At 35.8% G+C, this 27,316-nt stretch overlaps 1 protein-coding gene across 4 annotated transcripts; it reads right to left on the reverse strand.

Moving 5' to 3' along the window:
* On the reverse strand, nucleotides 1-27,316 carry C9orf72 (C9orf72-SMCR8 complex subunit). Of its 4 annotated transcripts, none has more exons than XM_076008792.1 (12): nucleotides 27,222-27,316; nucleotides 25,105-25,293; nucleotides 19,747-20,234; nucleotides 17,568-17,627; nucleotides 14,464-14,559; nucleotides 13,650-13,714; nucleotides 13,011-13,083; nucleotides 11,018-11,134; nucleotides 9,058-9,293; nucleotides 6,177-6,234; nucleotides 4,664-4,773; nucleotides 1-4,578 (listed from the first exon to the last, which is right to left on the reverse strand). In XM_076008792.1, the coding sequence occupies exons 3-12, from the start codon at nucleotides 20,188-20,190 to the stop codon at nucleotides 4,392-4,394; spliced, it is 1,446 nt and encodes a 481-aa protein (XP_075864907.1). In that variant the 5' UTR covers nucleotides 20,191-20,234; nucleotides 25,105-25,293; nucleotides 27,222-27,316; the 3' UTR covers nucleotides 1-4,391. The 4 variants fall into 4 exon arrangements, with proteins under 4 accessions (XP_075864907.1, XP_075864906.1, XP_020144944.1 ...); XM_076008791.1 differs by having other exon boundaries at nucleotides 25,105-26,710; nucleotides 27,158-27,223; XM_020289355.2 differs by lacking the exon at nucleotides 25,105-25,293 and having other exon boundaries at nucleotides 27,222-27,290.

Below are 27,316 nucleotides of genomic sequence, written 5' to 3' on the forward strand. Positions count from 1 at the left end.
AATTATGTGCCATGCAATTGGGTATAAGGTAGTTCATAGACAAGGTCCTGTCTGATGGAGCTTCAAGTCTGAAATGCTCTCCATCTGGAGTGAGGGGAGGGCCCTGGAAACATGTGGACACCCTCCTAAAGGCGAATCCTGACTGGTAAGTAAAGCTCATCCCAGTGAGGAGAGGGCAAGTACCCCAGGTAGTGGGATCAGCACGTGCACAGGCCCAGTGATACAACCAAGGTGAGTTGGGGAAAACTAGAGAGTTCATCAGGGCTCCTCATGAGAGTATGAGCAGCGAGAGAAAAAGTTGGAGGGGTGTCCCCATGCTTCACCTTGGATTGTGGGTTTTATTGTGTTGAAGCTGTCACTCAGGGTTTTTTAAAGCAAGTGAGTCAGGACTTTCATATTAGAAAGATTGCTCTACCTTAAGTGGAGAAAATAGGGTGGGCAAGGGGAAGGGGGCCGTTAGTGGGTGAAACCATGGAGACCAGAGCTGTTGAATTCATCTGGATGAGAAATGATGAGGTCTTAATAGTGGCAGTGGAGATGGAGTAAAGTGGACAGATCTGAAAACCGGGTGAGGCTTCTGGAGACTTCCTCACAGGCACCCTCTCTCATTTCCTATAATGACTTTCGCCTAAGGCCACACTCTCTACTATGTGCAATGAGGCAGTGGTGGGCTCAAGCTAAGAAAATAAATCTTGCTGCTGAGGTGGTATCACCTAGAATCATGGCTATAGAATTGCTATGGTTTAAATAATCAGGTTTGGGAACTCTATATTTAATTGCTTAACAATGATGATAATGACAGCTATATTAGCCACAACACAATTTTATTGTGTACTTACTCTGTGCCAGTTACCCTTCCAAGCATTCTTAATCTTCAAGAAACCCTATGAGGTAGGTTCTGTTCTTAAAAAATAGATGAGCACACTGAGGCTTGCGCTAAGGTTACAGCTAGGAAGTGGAAAAACAAGGATTTGAGCCTTGGAAGTCTGGTTCCAGTACCCATGCTCTAACATCTGCCTACAGAGACAAAAAGAAGTATGATCCTTTTCCACAAAATTCAGTATGAGCATTAAAACTGACTTTTCACCATTTGTTATGAACATTATGAACAATCACAATGAAAATGTTTCCACAATATTCACGTCTCCAGAATTCTTAGGAGAAGTACATGAAGCAAAATGCTGGGTGTGAGTGTTTTTGCAAATTCAGGCTCCAAAGAATAGAAAAGAAGAAAAAACAAACAATGGTGTTTTTAAACAATGAATGCTGTTTTCCTTTAGCCATAAGGGAATTTTAAAACTTGACAAACTCATTCAGCTTTCAAAGCATTCCACATTCCCCACCCACAAGCAAATGCCAGAAGGTGCCAGTTTGCGCCAACTCTGAGCTCAGGAATGATTTTCTAAATACTGGATCAGATTTCTTGAATGTCCACACTCCTCAGAAGGATACTCACCATTTTCCTAATTGGTCTGATGAAAAGTGCTTAGCAATTTATCCAGCAATTAATTTAAACAGAACATTTCAGCAAGAGATGAGATAGTGAGGCACAAATGCAGAAACAGAAAATGGTAGGGTATTAATACTTCAAAAAGACTGAAAATCACTGCCCAAAGTCTTTGAAATTTTAGAGCTGGGTTGTGTACAGGCTCAATTTTAATGAAGGATTTTCTGGAAAAAGTTTCTGATTATATAAAGAAAGGAATTTCCTCAATTTACAGGAAATGATTCTTTTTGGATAGGACAAAAAATGAATGTTTAATATGCTCATTATATTAATTCAGCTAACATTTACAGGAAGCATGCTTTGTAAAACCTCATGCTAAGCACTGAGACACAAAAATGAAAAAGACAAGAATCTTGTTCTCTTGCCTAGCTGGGGAGATAAACAAGCAAAAGAAAAGTGTAACAAACGCAACAAAAGAAATACTTACTAGGCAGCTCTGTGGCAAGTAAAGTTAGAGGCATGAACAGAACTGTGTGCTAGGACCTTGGACTTAATTTTGTGTCGGAGAGCCATTAAGCAGAAGTGGTCACCAGATTTAATTTTAGGAGGATCATGCTGTTATCTATGTGAAGCATGGGCTATAATGGGGAAACATCAAAGGCAGATTGAGTTCCACTCTTCATATTAATAGAAATCATTCCACAATGCTCTGATACCTCCCTTTTTGCAATTTCCTCCTGTCCCCCAAACACACAAAATTATCTAATCTTTTAAAAGCATTATTTAGTTTCCAAGTTTTTGAGGTTGTCCCAGATATCTGTTTTTGGTTTATAATTTAATTCCATTGTGGTCAGAGAACATACTCTGTATGACTTAAATCCTTTTAGTCCTTCACTGCAACCTCAAACTCCAAGGGTCAAGAGATCCTCCTGCCTTAGCCTCCTGAGTAGCTGGGACTACAGGTATGCAACACCATATCCGGCTAATTTTTAAAGAAGTTTTTTGTAGAGATAGGGTGTCACTATGTTGTTTAGGCTGGTCTTGAACTCCTGGGCTGAAATGATCCTCTTGTCTTGGCCTCCCAAAATGCTAGGATTTTAGGTGTGAGCCACCATGCTCAGCCAAAAAATTAATTTAAAAAAATAGTTTAGATCCAGCATGATTATCAACTAAACAGGAAGCTGATCAGTCTTCTAATATCACAGTAGTGCTTTTCCTGAACAAATAATTGAAAGAGACAAAATTTCAAAGATATTTTATTCAAAATTCCCCTTCTAGGAGAAAAGATATATAACAATGTTTACACATGCTTTAATAACTTATTTCACTGTACAATTTACATTCCATATGACAGTACAATAAACCAGCAAAAGAAAAGAGCACTTATACAAATAAGAATCTCTTGTATACGAAGCATTGAGTATGGGACACTACAAGGTGATATCTATATATTTTTTCATGACTGAGTTATAGTTTATCAGTCATCTAGTTCAATGTTTATTTAAAAATCAAGATGTCTATATCTTTCTGATTCATGATGTGAAAGCTATTATGACCTTTCAGAATAGAATGTGTCTTTTCATTAAATTTGGTGGGATAGGGCAGAAGGGCTCTATCACTTTATCCCTTTTTTATAAATATATTTTCCCTTTCAAGTTACTTCCACAGTTTTAAATAAAAAATATTTGTGTTTGTGTACACTACTATGTCAACATGGTTTTAGCAAAGAATTATGTTAATCAGTTATTTCACAGCCAACAAAATGGTCCAAACAAATTAAGGAAACAAATGAAACAGACCACTAAGTTCTGCCAAAGTAGCACCTAGAAAAATAGCACTTTAGTAAAGTTTCTCCTGCTACTCTTTATGTGATGCAGGCAACCTGGCAACAACTTCAAAAATGGGCAGAGATATAACAGGGAAGAAGATAAGGAACTGTTTTATGTTCCTTAAAAAGGATCTTGTTAGTATATTCTCTAATGCATTTTATAATCTCAGTTATAGTGATTGCCTAATCAGGTACATGGTAAGACTCTGCAAGATGGACAAGATGGAAATGACTGACCAGTGAAAGCTGAACTTCTTCCAAGTAATTATATTTTCCAAAGGAAAAAAAAAGGCACAGGAGGTGCACATTTCAATTTGGCTCAAAAATAATGCAAATTAACTTAAAAAGTTGGCAACAACTAGTAAAACATAAAATACAATTTCCTATATTTTCCTGGACAGAGCTCAACTATATAGGATATTGACAACAGCAGTAACAATAAAACAAACAAAAGACACCCTGACTGTGGGTCCCCATAATCAGGGACTGTACACAACTGCTTGGCATTTCTACACAGACTGAATTCCAAGGACTAAGTCTATAAAGTAGGATCTAATAATTCATTTCAATTAAACATCTGCTTGATTAATATTTTCTTTCTAAAGCTCAACCTATGTTTAAGCTAACTTCTTTTCTGTAGAACTGCAATGATTTAAATGCTCTAATTTTCAGGTGATTGCAGAAGTATTACAGTAATCCCAAACACCCAGGAACACCAAAAGATGGAAGGTCAACTAGTATTAAACCTGTGAAAGATAACTCAGATTTCACTTTGATACATGTAAACTATGAATCGTAAGTTTCAAAAAACAGTAGTTGTGGTCAAGTTTACATCCTATTAGTATATCTTTAAAAGACAGCAAGAGTATTTATTATAATTGTAAACATAAGCCTGTATCCCAAGAGAGTAAATTTAGGAGAAGAGACATCCATTGTAACGATGCACCTGACATCCCCTTACAGACTCTCGTGACAACTGTAGTGTAACTGGCTTTAACTGCAATTGCTGAGTAGAACTCTGGCGGCATGACCTGGGGAAAGGATGTTTCCCCAAACCACTGAGCTACTTTAGCAGCAATCATGATTGTGATGAAATATACTTGTCAAGTTACACATTTAAAAAGTCATTAGAACATCTCGCTCTTGCACACTAGTGTAGAAAGGTCTTCCAAAGATAAAAGAATGTAGGCCTGGTTTAATTTTCTCAGCTAGAGCCATTATTATGTTAAGATCGCCCTCTGCTGTTAAATCAAGGTCTATCTTCAGGTTCCGAAGAGATTTAAAGGGCTTTTTTCCCTTCTGCCTACAAATAATGAAAAATTAAAAAAATTATAATATAGAAAATATCCAAAGCAAAGGTTTTTCTTCCACATAAGAATTTTACTCACGTATCATCTTCTATGTATTTTATTAGTGTCAAGGCTTTTCTATGAAGGACAAGCAGAAACTGTGCAAGGAAAGTACTCCTGAGAGAGAAACCAGGTTGCAACTGAAAGACCTGCAAGAAGATGAACCACATTAATACACTGCTTGCTCCCATTCCACTTATACGGCACCTTCAGCACTGAAAGTGCCTGGCAGACAATACACATCAGAGCATCTCCTCAACCATTTCCACTGATGGCCCCTAACAGACAGCACAGTGTGGTAGAAGCGCTGGGTCCAGAAGCAATCTGACAGTTTTCTGAAGTTTCTATTTTATCCTTAAAAACACATTCAAACTTTACCTCAAAATATATCCATGTTTATTTCATTATTAGAACTCATTATGTAAGTTATTTCATATTGTGTTACTTAACTTTTGTGCCCAAATCTTCAAATAAAATTGAAGATCCCAGAAGTTGACACTTCAAATAAAACTGAAACTCCAAGAAACTGATTTATTCACGTATCTCTACTCTTGCTGGGGGTAAGGGGAGTAGAATGTGTGCATGTGTAGGGGTGGAAAGCAGGAGGGATTTTATTTCCGCTTGAGAAGCGTGAAATTCCATGCTATGAATTATCCTTGAACTTTGCGATATGTCACGGACCACATAGACCTGGATCCAAAATTTCTACTTAACATAAGGATTTCATTATCTCAAAACTACATCTGTGACAGAGTTTCCTGGCTTGATCCCCAGAATGATATTATGACAAAGCTGGAATATTAAGAAATAAGTTCCATATAAACTATAATTTTTTTCAAATGTGTAATTAAGCAGACTTTTTATAAAAGAATAAAGAAATAAAAATGCTATCATTTAAATAGAAGTATACTAAGTTTTAAATATAGTTTTGGCTCAGTTAAGGCAAATAAACACCCCCCCCCTTTTATGAGACAGGATCTTGTTCTATTTCCTGGGCTAGAGTGCAGTGGTGTCATCATAGCTCATAGCAACCTCCAACTCCTTGGCTCAAGCCATCCTCTGCCTCAGCCTTTGAGTAGCTGGGACTACAGACACACACCACCACACACCTGGTTAATTTTTAAATTTTTTGTAGAGACTGTGTCTCACTATTTTGCCCAGGCTGTCTTGAACTCCCAGTCTCAAGCAATCCTCCCTCCTCAGCCTCCCAAAGTGCTAGCATTATAGGTGTGACCCATCATGCCTCGCCTCACAACTTCCTCTTTTAAAGACAAAAAACTCCTTGAGTTATAGGTTGGTGCTTGAAATTAAAATATTAAAATACTTGTTATCTGATGTGGAGAATGCTGTATCTTTAATTGTTAATATACAAGCTATTCCCCATTAATAATTCAAAAGAAAAATCATTTAGACACTTTAGCAAGATCAGAGATATTACATAAAGATACTACAAAAAGATGATGCTTTATATATATAGTACAGGAACTGTAGGATACATTATAAAAGAAACATGTCATTCATCCACTCTAATAATCTCAAGTTCAATGTTTACCTGATCCAGGAAGGCTTTTACTAGAGTGTCTCTGTGTAACACATCTTGAAAAATATTCCTATGAAGAAAACAAAAAAGTTCAAATGTTGAAATAGCTATATATATGTCTTTCCATAATCCCTCACTGTAGCCAATAAATATTTTAAATTCTTATAAATGATATATTATCTATAAATATATTTGTAACATAGACATATATATTTGGAGATACAAAATATATATTCATTTTAACTCAAGGATATACTGGTAATTGTCAGGTTAATATGTAATTATTTTCTCTAAAGAATATAAGCAGTCCCTAGGAAGAGTATGTATATATAACATGTATCAACTTATTTTAGTACCCATACCTTATAAAAAAAAGTTGAGAGCCTTAGGCAACTAGTAATTATAACTACCAATTCTTGCCATGTCAAAAAAAAAAAAAAAAAACAGCAACAAATATATACATACTACCACTATCACCAAAACCAAGATAAAAGGATAAATGTGAAGAAACATTTAAATAGGATAAGAGAACACAACTAGATGACTATCCACCAGTTTTGCATTGATAGGCCCAATATCTGCAAGTAACATGAACCAGATACACAAGAAAGTATTACCTCCCTTGGCAATGACCAGAGTGAGAAGTCAAGACATAATGCCCACATGAGAAAATGTGCATCTAACAGCACCTAGGATACAGTAGGTGCTAAAACAAACAAAAGAGATTGTTCCCTTCCTGGGCCCCATCTCCCTTTTATCTTTTCTCTTCCATATTCCCTAGGTTCTTCTGAGGTCAGAGGGGTAACATAACATTTAATAAGGAAAGAGATTTTTAACTGGAAGTGGCAAGGAATCATTATATATATATATATATATATATATATATATATATATATATATATAAATATATTTAAATATATAAAAATATATATAAATATTATATATATAAATATATATATATATATTCAGTGGCAGGGGAGCAGAGAAAGAGGATGGGAGTGTGCAGAAACAAACAGGAAAGTACCTCAAGTTTCCAATCTTAGGAGATGGGTGTATCAAACTACTGAAGAAGGAAACTGAGAAGGGGGAAAAACATCAGCATTTCATGATTACTGGGTTGGCACTGACAGGACCCCTCCTTGGACTTTGGACAGAGAACAAGGCTATTTAAGTCTAGTGTTCTAATTATACGTGTTTCACTGAATGAATGTCTTGGTCATAAGTGAATCAGATCAAGCAAAATGTTAAAAAAGAATATTTCCAGTGACTGATTTTTATTGTACTGGTAGTGACTGAAATTGTTTTAAAAAGTTAAAATTTAAAATAACAGTAAATAACATTAAAAAATACACTTAAAAGTAAAAATGAGTATATTATACGTAAAAGTTAACACATAATCTAGTGGTTGAAAATATTATTTGGTGACAATTTTATGTTCAGAAAATTTGCTTAGAGCTGGAAAGAAAATTTAAAAATTCACAACATTATTTAGTCATAAGCAAAACAAGAATAGCTGGCTAATCATAGTATGTCAAATCAGCAAAACAAACATAGCTGGATAAAAATGAGTAAGAAATGTTAAAAGCATATACATACACTTCCTCTAAAAAACAAAACAAAACAAAAATACTAAATGGTTGCAAACTAATTCTAAAGTTCACTAAATTACCCAGAAGGAGCTCCTAAGCAACTGATCAAAAGAGGGAAAAAGCACTAAACACGGTAGGAAAGAAAAAAATGTTTGAGGGCACAGATTAATTTTGAGAACTTTTACATGTATGCCAAAATTACCAATAGGTGAAAACTTAGTGGTGTAGAATTCCGGTTTGACCAATTCATTTTCTAAACCAATTTCCCAAAGCTTTCTAAAGAACCAATAAGAACACTGGAAAACTAGGGAAAAAAAATGGGTCCTAATTAAGTTATCTTTCTGTGCCTAGAGACATAGGAGGCTGGGGGATCCCTTGGACATGATGTTACTATTCTATGTTTTTGGTCAACACTTAGTGTGTGGCTACTGGTACTTCATGTGTCTGTTTCCTAAGCTCAAAATTTTTCTGTAGAAACACACAATACAGTTGCCTGCTCCAATATTACTGCTGCCTTATATGCTTAACCTAGATTATTATAGTTAACATTTACTGAGTAAATTCTATGTGCCAAGCATTACTGCAACCACTTTGAATTAATAAAAGAGAACCATAACAGTATACTATAATTCTTTCCCTCATTTCAAAACATCATTTAAGTATTTTCTTGGGGTTTTATCATTACAGATTTATCACCTTCATTTTTTTTCCAATTGGGTCCATATTCAACATTTAATTACCACTATTTTCCCTTTTTTAATTTACTGATCAGACTTCCTGGTAAAAAATGAAAAATAATTTGAAATACAAAGTAAAAAATGCTCTATTAATATAGTTCAACATCTTTGCTATATTTTATATTCATATGTCAAGAAAAAAAGAGTTAGAATTAGTTTTTTGGTTTAGTTAATAAGCCTGTCTAATAACTGTTATATACTAGGCTATAAGCAATGTAGGGGGGCTAAGCCTCTTTGGTTGGCCACTATCCACCCCAGCACCTAGTAACAGTGCCTAGGAGCTCAATATATACTTACTAAATAAATAGTTAAATATTTGTTTTAAGGGCTACTTATTTTAGTATTTTAGTAAATCTTACTTATTTTAGGGGAAACACAATTATAGGAAATAAAATGGAACATTTAAAAAATGCTTGATTGTTTCTTCAAGCATGATTCTGTTAGCAATGTTTCTTTTCTTTTAAACATGACTTTTTTGTTTTGTTTTGACTCATAAAAGATACACATTGCTTGACAAAAGTTTTCATATTGTTTGAGAACAGCAGCAGAAGGCAGAGCACTACATACAAATCAGGAGTGAAGCTTTCATCTGTGTAGATGATCGTATCCTGAGTCATGTCCTCTTCCGAAGTGGCTCTCCAAAATGCTGTCAGCTCTGATCTCATGTATCTACGCTGATTATAAATATGTTCGTGACAGGGTGGCATCTGCTTGACAGTATTGACATCCACATCTATGTGTGTGGTGGGATACGGAGCGTACATGACTTGCCGGAAAGGGAGCACAAAGCTTCCAGTTGAATCCTGTCAAAATGAAAGGAAAATGTACTGTCTTCTATGCCAAACAATATGAAGATTTATTTTTTTAATTGAAAAAAAACAAAACTGGATTTGATTCAGCAAATCCATCTCTAAAAATTTGTCCTAAGAAATTATTCATGACTGCGTGTAAAATTTGAGTGACAGAAGTGTTCACTATAGCACTGACTGGTTTTAATAGCAACACATCATAAACAACCTTACGCATCCGAAAGGAGAAGTGATTACATAAATAAAAATGGGCTTACTATCTCTCTTCTAAAATTGAAGCTGCTGAAGTTTGTTTTGAAATTGAGAGGCATACAATATATTAGGAAAAAAGCAGATTAGAACAAGCAGAGTATAATCCAATGGGGGGGGGGGCTTAAAGAAAACAGATACAGAATAAAAAAAGACTAGAAAGATATATGCTGAATATTAACAGTGGTTATTCACTGGATTGTGAAATTACAAGTGACTTTTTCTTTCTTGATTATTCTATGCTTTTTATGTGTCTCAATGAAAATGTATTTTTATCAGTAAAAAGCTTATTTCTTTCCAGGTAGAGTCAGCTGGGTAGCCAGTTACCATGTAACAAGTATCTACTGAATATGAGGTACTGTGCTATGTCATATGAACAGAAAGACAGGGGCTATTTCCATTTTTTCACTCTTATAATATTATAATAATCATCTTCATATAATGTCAAGGTATTTTCTTGAAGGCTATATAATTTGTATTTGAATGTAAAACTCTTAAATATTTTTTCATTAAATCATAACTTCAAGTTTTTCTCTATGCCCCTGGTACAGGTTTCTTTCAGGGCTAAAATTGTATAATTAAATGAGAGGGTGCTGAGGAAATAAAGTATGAAGACTTTATTATGACTTTAACAGGAAGAAGTTCTAATTTTCAGATTTATAAAATTCAAATTAGAAATATGTTTCCTCTAACTAATTTCTACATTTAAATACTATTATTCTGAGCTAATAGCAGGCATATTATTGAAAATGCTCAATTTTTATTTGCAACAATTTTTAATATTTTTTTCTTTCATTTTGCTATGCCTACATCCTCAAGAAAGCATTCACTATGAGAGAATCACATAGCCATTAGAAAAGCTATGTCTTCACATTTTTGACTATAATTAAAATACCAACAATAGATTCAACAAAGTGAACTGTCTTTCCCTTTATACTGAAAATAATTGCTAATTTACACTTATCTGTTTTGCTACTTGAGCAAATAAAAGTTTCAAAAATATAAGTTTTTTTGAATATATGTTACATATTAGAAATATATGCATATTTTATAAAACATGTGGGAACTGCTCAAATCCTATACACTTTTAAGATGCTTTTGATTTCTTTTTAATAAGTGAATATGGTACATAAACCCAAAATTGTAACACAAAAATTCAAATCTATTCAGTAAAAAAGAAATGTTCCCATTTTAGATGTATAGGCTGATTCAAGCATATATTAAAAAAAAAAATCCTGAGGCTAGACACTTAGCTACAGAGAACCACCTGAAAAACAAAAGATACTCCATGGTGTTTCACTGATAATACTAACTGTAAATCCATAAAACATATATACTCTATGTTCAGAGCTGTGTTCAGTTTCTGGGCATATGAGATACATTAAATGCTAATAATTAAAATATGTTTATGAAGAGTTTCAAAATAATCTTTTAGAATTGGTTTCACTCGTGATAAATGGAAACTATACCTTTAGCAGGCCTTGCACAAAGAGCCCTGACTCATATTTAAATGATGATTCTGCTTCACATAATCTGGAGCATTTTCTCTCTGCTGGAGTCAGAAAAAGGCATAAGGTTCTCACTATCTATAAAAGAAAAGATATTAGCATTAAAATATGAAGTAAAGGACCACTGATTTGCTTATGAAAGAAATTTGAATAGGAATTTTGATTGTTATCATCAATAAAATACATCCTAAGAACTAAGTATTTCTTAGTCACCAGTAATAACAGTCCATGGGTTTTAACAGTTGTTGCTTAAAACAGGTATTCTGTGGTCAAATAAGTTTAGGAAATGCTTGGTAAACTTATGTATGGTATCTCAAACCTTTAATGTTTATTTATGTATTATGACTCTCCAGGTGAATGATACAATATGCAGACTTTCTCGAACTTATCTGACCATGGAACCTATATTTCAGTGGGAAATAATGACCTAATATAATCACTGATCTATCTCTACTCAGCAGTAACTGTTTTTCAAACAAGCAAATAATTTTGGACAAGAAAACTAAATGCATTTAAATTAGGCAGAATTATGGTTTCTGTGTAGTAGTTATACATGTGAAATTGATTACAAGAAATAATAGTGTCGAAATCCTTCAATAGAATTAATTCTATCAAATTTGACATAAGCAAGTCATTGGTTGGGGTTTAGAAATCTCGGATTCGAACAGGACTTGACCTACAACTCAATTAGGAAAAATAAAAAGCCATGTAACTATGTTCAAATTCAGACTGCATCAAGAGTTGTTCTGTTAAAGTAGTGGTTTTCAACCTAGAGCAGTGTCAACTTTTTTCTCAAATTAAAAAGATAAAAGGGAAGCTGTTCTGACTAAAGAGGCTGGAGGAGGAGAAAATGTTTAAAATACACAGCCCCAACCATGGAGACTTTCTTCCTCCATAAAGCAGACTGAGAAGTCCCTCTGTGGAACGCTATGGCTCTGGAAGTCCCAGATTGAAATCAACAGATTTCGGGATAACAGAAATAATAACTAAGATCACTAGTCCCTAAATGCAACTAATCTTGCATAAATGGTTATACAAGGAATATAATTTTTTTTTTTTTTAGAGAGACGGAGGTCTTACTCTTGCTCAGGCTGGTCTTGAACTCCTGACCTCAAGCGATCCTCCTGCCTCAGCCTCACAGACCCAGAGTGTTACGATTATAGGCATAAGCCACCATGCCTGGCCAAGGAATATAATTTTGATTAATTTAGGCTCATGTAAGTACAGAGGGTAGGCTTATTACAGAAAAAAATAAATTAAACATATCTTTATAAAGTGAAAATCATTCCTAACATATTTTTGATATAAAACTTTAAAAAAATTAGGTTTACTTAAAGTGATAGATATATGGGCTTATCTCTGGACTTTTTGTAATTAATGGTCAGTGAAGAAAAGTGCAAGATCGATTAGTTTATTGCCTAATGCTTGGAAATTTAGCTGTTCATTAATTCTTTATTAACTCATATAGCACTAAAGGAAGTGGTCACAAACATCACTGAATAAAGTACAACCTCCATTGACCACTTAATTGCCACAGCTTCCTAAAAGCTAAATCGATTCGATTTAGGGGGAAAACCAAGACAATGAAATCAAGATGAACAATCGAATAACATGCCTTTGGAACTGGTACCAAAATTACATGGCTCTTCATTTTTATTAAAGGAAACAGAAGACAAATATCTCTAAAATATCTGATTTTAAAATATTCTCAAAATCATTTATTTACAACTGAGACTGTTATTTACCAGTTATCAAAATAAACTGATAAATGACTCCTATGCAAACAATTTATCTGAAATTCACTTTTGCCCACAGAGTAACACAGCAATTTGGTGAGATTATATTGCTTCCTTATACTATTAGATATTACAACCTAACATTTAAATGATAACCCATGATATATGGTAGCAGTATTAAAAAGTCACATCATTTGCTAGATTATAAAATATATTACCTTATTTACTTTCTCTGCACTGCTACCTACGACAACAGAACAGCCACAGGTCTGCAAGTGCGAGCTGATGGCACTGTAAGTTAAAGAAAATAGATTAAAAACATTGGCTGTAAAACAATTTCACAAACTAAAAACAAAAAAAAAGTGAGTGAGCTTCAAACAACTCAGAATAGCTTAACGTGATAAACAGCAAAGCTGTAAGTATAATGCCATCTTTTATTTGTCTTGAACTTTGTATTTTTCAGGGGCCTTTCACAGAAATTCTCTCCTTTAAGCCTTACCATAACCCAGTTAGTTAGTAAAATATCATCGTTTTATAGCTGAAGCAACTGATATGTAAAGAGGTTAAGTGATTTATTTCAAGTCAAATGGGATTAAAAATGATGTATGAATGGCTGACACTGAACAGATTTAGGACAAAAGTGTTTCTGATTCAAGCCATTAAGGCTTTTAGATTAAATGTTAAATATATCACAGAAATATAAAGAGTGAAAAAATAACACAAATTTAAGCAACAGTTCAAGGATGCCATGTTGTTACTAGAATAATCTGAGCAGGTAGATATTTCTGTTTTCTTCCTTCCAAAGCATAAGATTTATATCTGCTTCACCCAGCTTTTACTTAAAGACAAATTCTTACTTGAGAAGAAAGCCTTCATGACAGCTGTCACCAATATCATCATCATTGAGTACTGTATCAGCTATCTAAAATGTACCAAAAAAAAAAAAATTAGTCTACCTATAACATAGTGCTGAAATAACGCTTTTTAATATACAAGTTTTCTGAAACCTAAATTCAATATAAATATTGTCTTCATTTCTGAAAATTAAGACTTCTCATAAAACAATCTCTGTGCACTACCATTAACTTTTAAAACAAATGTGAAAGCCAGTCAGGCAGGTTAAACAACAATTTTTACAAGAACAACTTCCTCTTCTGAGTGTCAGAATGAGATCTATCTTAAGGACAAAGTCAAAAAAAGCAACAAGAATAGTTCCCTAAAGATATCTCTATATACACATAGTATATGATTCAAAATGTCCTCAACAAATAATTAAGGAAATCAAATTGGGGAATATAAGTAAACTTCCATTAACAGCCACTGATTTGCACATTGCTTTGTGCAATAAGCACAATGTCCAATAAGCACTGCATTAAATACTAATCGCTTCTATAAAGGCTGGGATTCCCCCACTTCTATAACAGTGGTGAAATAAATGAAATAAATTTAATTTTGTCATAATTATCATTGATCAAAAAAGCCTCTGTTTTGCCCTAAAATCCAGGATTTTTGTGTCCTTGTTTGTTAGTGGCTAATACAATCTATGAATAGAATGTATGACAAAATGATTACTACTAAAATTAGAATATTACCAATATACATAATCGTAATATAACTCAAGGGAATTGATAAAGAATATAATTATTCCCATTTAATAATATAAAAACTTACATCTATTTCTTCAGGAACACTGTGTGATTTCATGGATGAAAGCAGTTCCATCACAGGAATCACTTCCCCAGTAAGCATTGGAATAATACTCTGACCCTATAAAATAAAGTAAAATGAAGAAAATCACATAATATGGGATAAGCTGGACAATAAGAAATTTAAAATGAAAGCGAGAATAACATTCTTTGATGGAAATACTTGGTAACTTTTTAAACACAACCTCAAACAAGTCTACTACTCCAAAATATTTCTAAAGGATTTACATGCTATCTAAAGCTATTTTCATTCTTCCAGGAATAATTTTCTTTAGTGAGTGTAGAATCCAGCAGTTTATCATTTACTGCTACACGCAATAATTAAATCACCATGTCACATTCAGAAATTATCTCCTTTGAAATTGACTTCAGATATAAAAAGTCTTGTTAAAGGTCATGAATACATTTCATATTTAAAAATGAGGAGAGCCAAGCATAAATATTTTGAAATCCTTACCAAATAACTCAATAGGAAAGCGTGAATCAATACTCAACCTCCACATTCATAATAAGGTATAACCTACCCAAATGCAAATCAAAATTTTCATAATTTCAGAATCAAAACAGAAAAATTTCCTTTAGTTCTTTCGAGATAGTACTACTACTTATTACATCACAAAAATATAATTTTGAAATCTATAATTTCTATTAATAGAATCAAACTGGAAAGTAAATACAAAACACCATAAATGTAAAATATATCAAATATGGGTGAACCATCATTTATTTATTACTACCACCAACCTACTGCTTTTCTGACCAACCTGAATATGTAAACTTTTTGAGATACAGATGAAAATCAAATGTCTACCAACTTTTAGCTAAACATATTTTAAAAATCATATATTATTTAAAATGAATAATAGTTGTTTTTCCTCACTCACATTTCATGAAATGATTATATTCAAACTCTCCATAATCATCTTTTCAGTTAGGACCTCTGTCAGACCTAGAGCCATTTTTTAGTTTTTCAGAACCCCTTATTATGTAAGTTGCTTGAGAATTTAAATCTGATGTTACCCCTGGAAATTTTATCCTAAGCTCAGCTGCATAATATAGAAAATCATATAGAAATATATATATATAAATACAGAAAGTTTTATTTTAAAAATCCATCCTGCAGTAACCTCCACAACTAACCACTTATTGGGTTTGCTTTTTAATCATTAAAATCCTTGCTTACAATTACAATTAACACATACATATAAGCCAACAAGAATAATGACTGAAACTGTGTTAAATTTCCTTCCTTGTGAAGTGATTTTATCAGATGATAGTTGTAGGATTCCAAAATCAGCACTGACTGAAGTTATTCCAGCAGACTAATGTGTCTTCCCTAAGAAGTATTTAATGTTCAAAATAAAGTCTTTGAAAGCACATAGTGTGATATTTGCAAGGACTCAATTATAAGGCAACTCCTCCTTTTCAGAAATTTTGGGAAAATATCTCCCCTTAGGTTTGAGCATATGTAGTACTTCATGCAGAGTATCTTGTACATAGGATCTCAGACATTTATCATCATTGTAAATGACTGGATATCCTCACTGAAACTCAACAACAAAAACAAAAACAAAAAATCCTACAAGGCTGAATACAGAAGAGGCTCTAAAGGAAAATCCCCCATGTTTTTTTTCCTCCTTGTACTTCTCTAAGTGGAACTTCTCAATAGTAAGTACAATGTTTCCCCTTTAAAAACGTCAGTTTGTCTCAAATATACTTTCCTTCTGACACAGAACAGTAGGATAACATTTTCAAGCACAGTTCTTAAAACAGAGACATAAATTCATTAATAGTGATCAACTTAGTTATGCACAGCTTTTTGGGTTGAAAAACAAAATCCCAGTAAAAGCAGAATTTTATTTGGCCCTAAATTTCCTTACCTTGAGATAACTCTACTTAAATAGTCATAACAAGCAGCTTAGAGACTGGTCAAAGTCACCTCATTACTGGGGACCCAGTTTATTGACCAATACATAAAGGTTGGGCTTCTCTGGGTAAAGGGAAGCCTTTTCCTTTAAGTCTCAGACCTTTTCTGAGAATTACTTCTTCTGGACTGAAAAGCTATCTATAAAAGTACAAAGATAACAATTTGGCAAAGGAGATCACTTCATAGGGTTTTGTATTTTCCTTATTTATGTCCCTATATTTTCACAAGTTTTTAGAAAAATTATTTTTTTAAATTATCATCTATCTCAGTCATGCAATGGAGAACCAGAGAAACGGCAACCTGCCTGTTTTTTTTAAAAGAGTGGAGTTTTATAAGGAGGAGCAATGGAGGTAGTATGCCAGGGGTAATGGGAGTAAAAGTGAAGCACCTCTTCTCCACTGGAGATTCCCCTTCAAGACAAACCATGTCAGCACTCTACACAGAAATGGTTTGCATTTAATTTCTACAAGGGAAGCCATACCCTTGCAATCATGCTTCTCAAATTCTGGTGTCTGTTGCCAGTACCACTCAAAGCCATGGGATGAACATGGCACATTTTCCTAAAGAGTTTATGTTGCCAGAAGCCTGAATAGTAAGAGGGTAAGGAATATCACTGGCAAATCTCAATATTTAAGCAAATAGCTATTCCATAGAATAAAATGTAAATTATGAGAGTTTTAAACATACAACGTAAGACTTTAAAGAAATACTGTGGTTAGAGCTAGGCCTGCACCCCCAGACAGACAACTTAGGGGTACATGCACTCTCCTCCTATTATGGCTATTTCTGTGTAAATGTTTGGAAAGCAAAACTTTAAAGAAAATCTCATAGAAAAGTTTTTATTTTCACTATGAACAAGTTTTCCAAAACTTATTCTGTACAAACAGAAAAAGTACAAAACATTAATTTGTAGATGCAATTACTATTTTTCTTTGTTTACTTATTTAACTCTTCAGATATAAGATACGGAAATTTTCATCGTTTATTTTATACACCTCTATAAAGGCTCTGTTTATTTTCAGGCTCTCTTTGTCAAACTAACATGTCTTCAAAGCCTTAACAAAAACAGTATCATCCCTATACAGACATATAAGCCATGGATGGGAATAATGATATTTGACAGTATGCAATCTGTGCTTTACCTGATCTTCCATTCTCTCTGTGCCTTCTAAGACAATCTTCTGGACATTTTCTTGCCTTTCCTGAGGAAAAGAAAGTTTATTTAAAATAAATGGGACATGATGAAACTAAAAAGCTTCTGCACAGCCAAAGAAACAGTCATGAAAGTAAACAGACAACCTACAGAATGGGAGAAAATTTTTGCATCCTATGTATCCGATAAAGGGCTGATAACTAGAATATACTTAGAACTCACGAAAATCAGGAAGAAAAAATCAAATAACCCTATTAAAAAGTGGGCAAAGGACTTGAACAGAAACTTTTCTAAAGAAGACAGAAGAATGGCCAACAAATATATGAAAAAATGCTCATCATCTCTAATCATCAGGGAAATGCAAATCAAAACTACAATGAGATATCACTTAACTCCAGTGAGAATCGCCTTTATCAAAAAGTCTCCAAATAACAAATGCTGGCGTGGATGTGGAGAGAGAGGAACACTCCTACACTGCTGGTGGGACTGCAAACTAGTTCAACCTCTGTGGAAAGCAATATGGAGATACCTTAAAGCGATACAAGTGAATCTACCATTTGATCCAGCAATCCCATTGCTGGGCATCTACCCAAAAGATCCAATGACACTCTACAAAAAAGACACCTGCACTCGAATGTTTATAGCAGCACAATTCATAATTGCAAGGCTGTGGAAACAGCCCAAGTGCCCATCAATCCAAGAATGGATTAATAAAATGTGGTATATGTATACCATGGAGTACTATTCAGCTCTAAGAAACAACGGTAATATAGCACATCTTATATTTTCCTGGTTAGAGCTAGAACCCATACTACTAAGTGAAGTTTCCCAAGAATGGAAAAACAAGCACCACATATACTCACCAGCAAACTGGTATTAACTGAGTAGCACCTAAGTGGACACATAGGTACTACAGTAATAGGGTATTGGGGAGGGGGGAGGGAAGAGGGGGGCGGGTATATATATACATAACGAGTGACATGTGCACCATCTGAGGGATGGTCATGCTGGAAACTCAGACTTGTGGGGGGAGGGGGGGAAAGGGCATTTATTGAAACCTTAAAATCTGTACCTCCATAATATGCCGAAATAAAAAAAAAAAAAAGAAAGTTTATTTAAAAAAAAACACAACATTTTGATATTGGCTTATTTTTCAATGTAGACTTGTTCTTGTGTAATTTAGTTTACAGTTAAAATACTTTCTATCTTAGGGGGATAAAAGCAGGGAGGCAGGAAATTAACAAATCCATGCTCTTGTGGACAATACAAAATAAAATCAAAACACTGTTTATTCTGCAGTGAAAAAACAGGTAATTTAGCAGAAAATAGTCAATGTAACATCAGCAAGCTTTCAAATAATGACTTGTACTTTTCAAATTAAACAAGATCAAGATGAATCTAGGGAATATAGAGCCTCCTGATTTTAAATGATTTTCATAAACACACGAGAAATAAGAGGAAAGTCTGCAAACATAGTAAAAAACTACTCTTTTAAAAGATACTATTTTTCCTTACTATTGGGTTAGCTTTATAAAATTGAAAATGCTTTAAAATGGACTCCAGGTTAGTATCAAACTGGAAAATAAGAAGAATTCAATTTGCTCTTCAGATACGCCAAAACTATGCTGAAACATAGATTTGCTATATATTAAACTACAGGATTTAGAAGAAAACGATAATTTCCTCTAGCTTAATCTGTAAAATTAAAAGGAATATCTCCTGGGAACCATTTGGTCCAACCTCTTCATTTTACAAATTTGAGAATTTGGCAAAGAAGTTAAAGGGATCAAAGGCTACATGGCTGACAGCTTATGAAACAATTGTTTAAGCTGTAAGTGAAAGACAGGGTCACGCAATGAAAGGGAAAAAAAAGGTTTTAGACTCAAAGGCTTCCAAGACAAATCCAGGCTCTAAAAGTTTCTTAATTTCTCTAAGTTTTAGCTTTTTACCTATAATGTGGAGCTACCATCTCTTACCTTCCACAATTATTATGAAGAGCATAGCCATCAGACCAGATCTATCTGCATCTAATAGGGTAGATGCAAAATAAATAACATCTATTGTTTGACATTAATTGCATATAATTTCTAAAAATTAGATATAAATGCATCAGAAAATAAACTTTCAATGGTTAGGTTAGCATGGTTAATAAGCTCAAAACTACTCACCTTATGCATCCATATCCTTCCTTTCCGGATAATATGTGTTAATCTATCAACACACACTCTGTGAAGTGGGAGGTAGAAGCTAAGTTCCGTTTGTGGAAGTATAATTGATAGTCCATATGTGCTCCGATCCCCATTCCAGTTTCCATCAAAGATTAATGAAACGATAATCACTCCTTTTTCAGACAAAACAAAAAACTTTACATCTATAGCACCACTCTCTGCGTTTCGAAGGATTTCTCCATTTAGAGTGTGGTTGGCAAGAAAAGTTATTTCGCCATCGCTGAGAAGTACCTGCTCTGTCTTTGGAGCCCAAATGTGCCTTACTCTAGGACCAAGAATATTGTCCCAGTATGCAAAGGTCGCTGCTAATAAAGGGGATTCACCACTTAAAGCAATCTCTGTTTTGGCAACAGCTGGAGATGGCGGCGGGCAGAGAGTCGACATCACGGCATCCCAACCGTCACATTAGCTGAATACTCCTGAGATATCTAAACAATGACACATAAAACTCGTGGTTAGGTGCAGCAATTTTAGAGATATCCATCAAAACCCCAAATGGTTTAGACATACATGATTTTTCCTCTTAAGTCAAAGATTTAGAAGATTGCTGTCTCCTACCAAGATAGTGATATTCAATTAGTATGGTAGGTACACATTAAATGTTTGTTGCTATGTTGATAATTTTATGAGACACAGTAATTTGTCACTTATATTTACAGCACATAAGTGCTGAAATCCAAAATAACCTGGGCATGTGCCTGGAGTCTCAGCTATTAAGGAGGCTGAGGTAGAAGAATCACTTGAGTCTAAGAGTTTGAGGTTGCAATGAGCTATGAGGATGCCACTGCACTCTAGCCTGGGTGACAAAGCCAGACCCTTTCTCAGAAAACAAACAAACAAAAACAAAAAGAGAAATTCAAAATAATGAACTAAAAAAGGGCCTCTTTGTATTCACATGAAATAGTAAATACTAAAGCTTATAGAATAGACCCTTACTATTCCCAAATAGCCAGTCTCTGTGCAATTCTAGTATGATTGCATATTTGGTCCTTAATGCATAGCAACCAAAGAGGAGCACAACAGAAGGGGCAGGCTCAGCTAGAGACCATGACACTTGCCATAGGTTGAACTGTATCCTCCCAAAAAGATATGTCCAAATCCTAACCCCTGGTATATGTGAATGCGACCTTATTTGGAAATAGGTGTGATCAAGTTAAGATGGGGTCACATTGGATTAGAGTGGGTCCCAATCCAAGGCTGGTGTGTTTATAAGGAGGGAGACTTGGAGACACACAGACACAAAGGGAAGACAGCTATGTGAAGATGAAAGGCAGAAATTAGAATCATGCAATCACAAGTCAAGGAATGCCAAAGATTGCTGGTAACCACCAGAAGGAAGAGGCAAGGAAAGAGTCTTCACTAGAGACTTCAGAGGATGATTCCCTACAGATACCTTGATTTCAGATTTCAAGCTTCCATAGTGTGAGAGAATAAATTACTGTTACTTTAGGCCACCCGATCTGTGGTGCTTTGTTACAGTATTTCTAGAAATGTAATATAATACCAGATAAAAGAATTAGTTTAAAGCTGCTAAAACATTAAAAAAAAAAAAGTATATAGGATTGCAAAAACACAACTCTGGAGCCATAACGAAAAATGAGCAAACAATCCTGTTATCCTCAATTAATTCACTTTTGGGGTATCAGGATACTAAAGCCCAATATTAGTTTTAAAATGACATTGAAATACCAAGACAAAGATAAATACATTTAATACACTAGTCAAGTGTATTAAAGCAGTACAGCATTCTATTATTGAGAAAAAAGTTCTATACTAAATGGCTAAAATAAAAAAGCTTCACTTATTTAGAACACACAGAGAACAAAAGGGCTGAACAGGCCCTGTTCAAGTTTCCAGGCTTTCTTTTCTTCCTTCCTTATCCTTCTTTCCCTCCCTCCCTATTACATTTTTTCTTTCTTAGACAGAGTCTTGCTCTGTTGCCTAGGCAAAGTGTAGTGACTTGACCATAGCTCACTACATCCTTGAACTGCTGGGCTCCAGCAATGGTCCTGCCTCAGCCTCCTGAGTGGCGGGGACTACAAGTATCGGCCAGCTCACTGGGCAAATTTTGTTTTCAAAAATAGGAGTCTCACTACATTGTCCAGGTTGGTCTCAAATTCCTGGGCTCAAGCAGTCCTCCTGCCTCAGCCTCCCAAGTAGCTGAAGCACTTCAATCTACTGAGAAAACAGACACAGAGAAAAGCAAACAAGTTTGCAGACAAGCTAGAACCCAGGGCTCCTGGTCCCTGTGCATCTTAATCCGCACAAATATATCACTCTAAGAAGGTACATTCTATATGATATTAGGATAAAACTAATATCACTGTCTTGCATATACAGTCGTGCACCACATAACAACATCTTGTTCAACAGCATATATAATAATAGTCCCACAAGATTATAGTGGAGCTGAAAAATTCCTATTGTCCAGTAATGTCATATAAGCCATCATAACACCATAGGCCAATGTATTACTTCAGTGTTTGTGGTGATGCTGGTATAAACAAAATTACTGCACCACTAATTGTGTATACCACATACAATTATGTATAGTATGTATAAAAATGTATACCACATACAATTATGTATAGTACATTATACTTAATAACAATTGTTACTGCTTTATATATTACTATACAATACTTTTTATTTATTTTAGACTGTATTCCTTCTACTTATAAAAGAAAAAGTTAATTGTAAAAGAACATCAGGCAGCTCTTTCAAGAGGTATTCCAGAAGAAGGCATTACTATTATAAGAGATGACAGCTCCATGTGTGTTATTGTCTTTGAAGCCCTTCCAGTGGGACGAGATGTGGACATATAAGAAAGTGATACTGGCCGGGCGCGGTGGCTCACGCCTGTAATCCTAGCTCTCTGGGAGGCCGAGGCGGGTGGATTGCTCGAGGTCGGGAGTTCGAAACCAGCCTGAGCAAGAGCGAGACCCCGTCTCTACTATAAATAGAAAGAAACTAATTGGCCAACTAATATATATAGAAAAAATTAGCCGGGCATGGTGGCTCATGCCTGTAGTCCCAGCTACTTGGGAGGCTGAGACAGAAGGATCGCTTGAGCCCAGGAGTTTGAGGTTGCTGTGAGCTAGGCTGACGCCACGGCACTCACTCTAGTCTAGGCAACAAAGTGAGACTCCGTCTCAAAAAAAAAAAAAAAAAAGAAAGTGATACTGATGATCCTGACCCCGTGTGGACCTAAGCTAATGTGTGTGTTTGTGTCTTAGTTTTTAACAAAAAGGTTTAAAAAGTAAAAAAAAAAAAAATTTTTTTTAAATAGAAAAAAAGCTTATAGAATAAGGATATAAAGAAAGAAATTATTTTTGTAAAGTTGTACAACATGTTTAAGCTTTAAGCTAAGCATTATTCCAAGAGTCAAAAAGTTGGAAAAATTAAGTTTTAAACTACAAAAGTGACAGTAAGCTAAGGTTAATTTATTACTGAAGAAAGAAACATTATTTTTACAACTTTAATGTGACCTAAGTGTACAGTGTTTATAAAGTCCATAGTAGTATAATATCCTAGGCCTTCATATTCACTCACCCACTGGCTCACCCAGAGCAACTTCCAGTCCTGCAAGTTCCATTCATGGTAAGTGTCCTATACAGGTATACCATTTTAAATCTTTTATGCTGGTTTTTTTACTATACCTTTTCTATGTTTAGATATGCCTAGATATACAAATGCTTGCCAGTGTGTTACAACTGCCTACAGCTGTGGCCCCCAAATTCCAGGCAGAGGTCCGGTACCAGTCTGTGGCCTGTTAGGAACCGGGCCGCACAGTAGGAGCCGAGTGGTGGGTGAGTGAACGAAGCTTCATCTGTATTTACAGCTAGCTGCTCCCCATCACTCACATGACTCGCTCTGCCTCTTGTCAGATCAGCAGCAGCATTAGATTCTGCATTATGGTGAGTTGTATAATTATTTCATTATATATCACAATGTAATAATAATAGAAATAAAGTGCACAATAAATGTAATGTGCCTGAATCATCCCAAAACCATCCCTTCTGCCATCTCCTGGTCCATGGAAAAATTGTCTTCCATGAAACTGGTCCCTGGTGCCAAAAAGGTTGGGGTTCACTGGCCTACAATATTAAGTAGGGTAACATGCTATACTGGTTTATAGCCTAGGAGCAACATACTATACCATCTAGCCTAGGTGTGTATTAGGCTACACTATCTAGGTTTGTGTAAGTATACTCTATGATGTTCACACAACAATAAAATCACCTAATGATGCACTTCTCAGAAAGTATCTCTGTCATTAAATGACACATGGCTCTACTCTAATTGAAGACTTGCATCAGAAGACTGAAAGTGGAAAAAAATTATGACAATTTCATTTAAGCAAATCTAAAACTGTGAAATCCATTAATCATAATAGCAATGGAGAACAGCTAATAGACAAACTATCTTTGCCTACATTGATTGCTTTGGGAGCTAACATTCGATCTATAACTAAATTTATGTCAAAGTAAGCCATTTTACTTAAAGAATTTTTATCTACATCTTCTCAAGAGATTTTACAGTCTGATGAAAACCAGTGATTTCTATTTTTAGAGCATTAAATGAATACTTTTATCATATTATGAATAGGCATATAGAGCTTGGCAAAACAGTTAACCATAAGTATGTGCAGAAATGATTTAACACAAAGATAGTTTTCACATGTGTTATTTTTAATTTCAGGAATTCACTTAAGTAATACATTTAATATATCAATTTAATAGTCTTAAGAGACTACACTGGATATAAGCTCTACAGCTTATTTAAAATATCCACTGTTTTGGATACAATTTAAACAGTTTGCAATGACGGAATACAAGAATTTGAACTGAAACTGTAATGATGCTATTGCAAACATTAAGAGCAGCAAACTGGAAGCCCGGGCATTGAGCAAACACACAACTATAAAATTATATTGCACATATGTTGCTCTTTCATTCTTTCTTTTTGGAAAAAAAGGTGAATAATCATAAAGGCAATATTATCACTCAAATATTTCATCATTATATTGAAAAGTATTTCCTAAAAGAATTGAGTCCTAGAGCAAAGTCTGATCGAACTGTGGGAAAACTTTTTACCTGATTATGAAAATTAAACTATTAGAGACCACTAATTATATTCAGTCTCACTCCTAATCAGAAAGAAAATGAAAGACAAGGATCATGCTGGATTGCTTAGCTTTAAATCCTGCCAAAAGAAATAGCCTAACAAATGAAACGTCATAGAGAAGTATAACTAGTAGAGCTGGAAAGTGATTTTACTAATACCAGAAGTTGTCACCTTTGGTGAGAAGAATCCATATATACAAATGTGGCTGAAAAAAAAAATCAGTTCAAAACCAATAGTCTTTTATTTACATATCTTAGATACATGTAGTGTTGGCTACTCCAGAGAGTTATCAAACATTAGTGATAGAGTCTTTTGAGGGAAGCCAGGATCCAAATCGGGTGGGATGGTGGCTTGCCTCTCCTGTAAACAAAGCACAGGGTTCATGAGGGTTTACGCAATATACTTTCTGAAAATAATCCAACATATGCAGACATATGATTATATTAATTAGCTTCTGTTAAAACTTTCAGCAGAGTGGTAAGCTTGAGGTTTTTATTTTTCCTTAAACCTTTGCTAAATATCAGCCATCTCTTCCCTGATTGGTATTTAGAAAGTTGTTTGGTCCACTGCTATTTAAATTAGAATTCTACCAGCATAAGGCCTTCACTTCTTGTAACCATGCTTTCCGTTGATTTTCTACCAGCCCTAAGAGAGGAAGGATCCTAGACCAGTCCACCTTCCAAAAAGGAAGCTGCCCAGGACCACTTTAAGAACAGTGAACTGCTTGTAACATCTGAAAGTTTGCGACACTTTCTAAATTTTCAACATCAGGCAAGACTCAGAGATGAAATTTATGATGTCACCATCTGGCCATCTCTTACAGATCCAAGTTTCTCAAATAGACAGGCTAACCTACCATTCCAATGAACTACTTAGCACAGGGCATAAGGGCAGGCTTGAAAGAGGTCTTCGTTGGTTTTTAAACTTCTTTCTTACAAAGCAAATTTTGGACTGCCAACCTAGCCAAATAGAGAGACTATTTTATCAACTTCATAAGTTGTATGCAATTGTTTCCTGGAGCAGACAAATGCTGGCTTAGTGCACACAATCTGCAATGTGGTCAGTAATGTCTATCATTTTTTAATTCAGTTGTATAAAATGCCCAGTCATCATGAGGCAGTTTCCAACTGATTCAGGGTTTTCCTAAAGCGGCAGGGCTTGGCAGAAGCGGTGGTAACAGTACCTATGTCAAATAACACCATCATATTTCAAGTATTCTAACTCCATATTATCAGTACCACATATATTATAGTTTTGCTTCTGTGGTTTTCAGATTATGTTGTTTTCCAACGTCTAGAAAGAAAGCTCATATCTAACAAGATTTTCCAATACTTGTTTTTGAACCTTTTGTACAAAGCAGAAGTAATGCCAGACAGATTGTGTACCCTTGTTTCACACCACTGGTGATGGATGGGAACAGTTTGAATAGGAATTCATCCACCTGCCACAACCAGACTGCTACTCTGCTAGAGCCTAACAATCTCTATTATGTGTGAAAGGGCCATCCCTCCTGGGCAAGTGCATCACCTCTCTCCTCTTCCTGAATACAAAAGCACTGCGGAGTACACTGTGGCTAGACAGACCCAGTGTGGGTACAGACCCGTAATCAGTGCGCTTCTTTCTACTACTGATTACCATCAGTCAAGTGATGCCCAAGTCACAATGGTCACTTCCCTTAAGTAAGTCTGTGTAATCTCCGAGCAGTGAAGCAACCAGGTCACGTCCCACAGAAAGGGAGTACGCGCTAACACCGCTGCCCACGTTTACAACACAGGAACTCTCCTCACAAACTTCTGCAATTCTGCAGGCGTGCGGTCTGTCCACATCGCCATAGCTCGCCCATTATCTCCTCGCGGGCAGGGGCTGTCTCGGTTCCCAGCGAACCCTGACTTGGTCCGGAGGAGCCGCGCGCCGCCCGCCCTCTGGCCTTCCCCGGGGAAAGGCCTCTCGGTGCCCCGGGCCCCCTTCTCTCCAGCCCACAGCGGCTGCGCTCCCGCCGGCCCCGGCTGGGTATCCGGGAAGGGCTCGGGCACCGCGAGCGCGAAAGCGGGGAAGAGGCCGCATCCCCATCTCGTCTCTGCGCCGCCGCCGCCGGGAAGCCTGGGGCCCGGATGCAGGCAACTCCGCCGTCGCCGGGCAGGGACGCCCGATGCCCGGCGCGGGCCAGGAGAGAAGGAGGAAAAGGAAAGACGAGTCCAGCCCGGAGGAGAGCCCCCGCTGCCACCCCTGCTCGTCCCGACAGCCCGACCGTAAACACCCACCCGCCAGCACGCCAGCCCAGCACTCACCGCTCGCCACCGCCTGCGCCTCCGCCGCCGCGGGCGCAGGGACCGCAACCGCAGTCCCGCCCCGGCCCCGCCTCTGACCACGCCCCCGGGCCCGG

The sequence above is a fragment of the Microcebus murinus genome, chromosome 12 (genome assembly GCF_040939455.1).
Source record: "Microcebus murinus isolate Inina chromosome 12, M.murinus_Inina_mat1.0, whole genome shotgun sequence".
In the NCBI taxonomy this organism is placed as follows: Eukaryota; Metazoa; Chordata; class Mammalia; order Primates; family Cheirogaleidae; genus Microcebus; species Microcebus murinus.

Excerpts from the sequence above, each read along its gene's own strand:
- C9orf72 (XM_076008792.1), bottom strand. The coding sequence starts at position 20,190 with ATGTCGACTCTCTGCCCGCCGCCATCTCCAGCTGTTGCCAAAACAGAG. Across the intron at positions 6,235-9,057 it reads GAAAGCTTCACTCCTGATTT|GAATATTTTTCAAGATGTGT; the intron begins GTATGTAGTGCT and ends TTTTCTTCATAG. Across the intron at positions 4,579-4,663 it reads AAATACATAGAAGATGATAC|GCAGAAGGGAAAAAAGCCCT; the intron begins GTGAGTAAAATT and ends CATTATTTGTAG.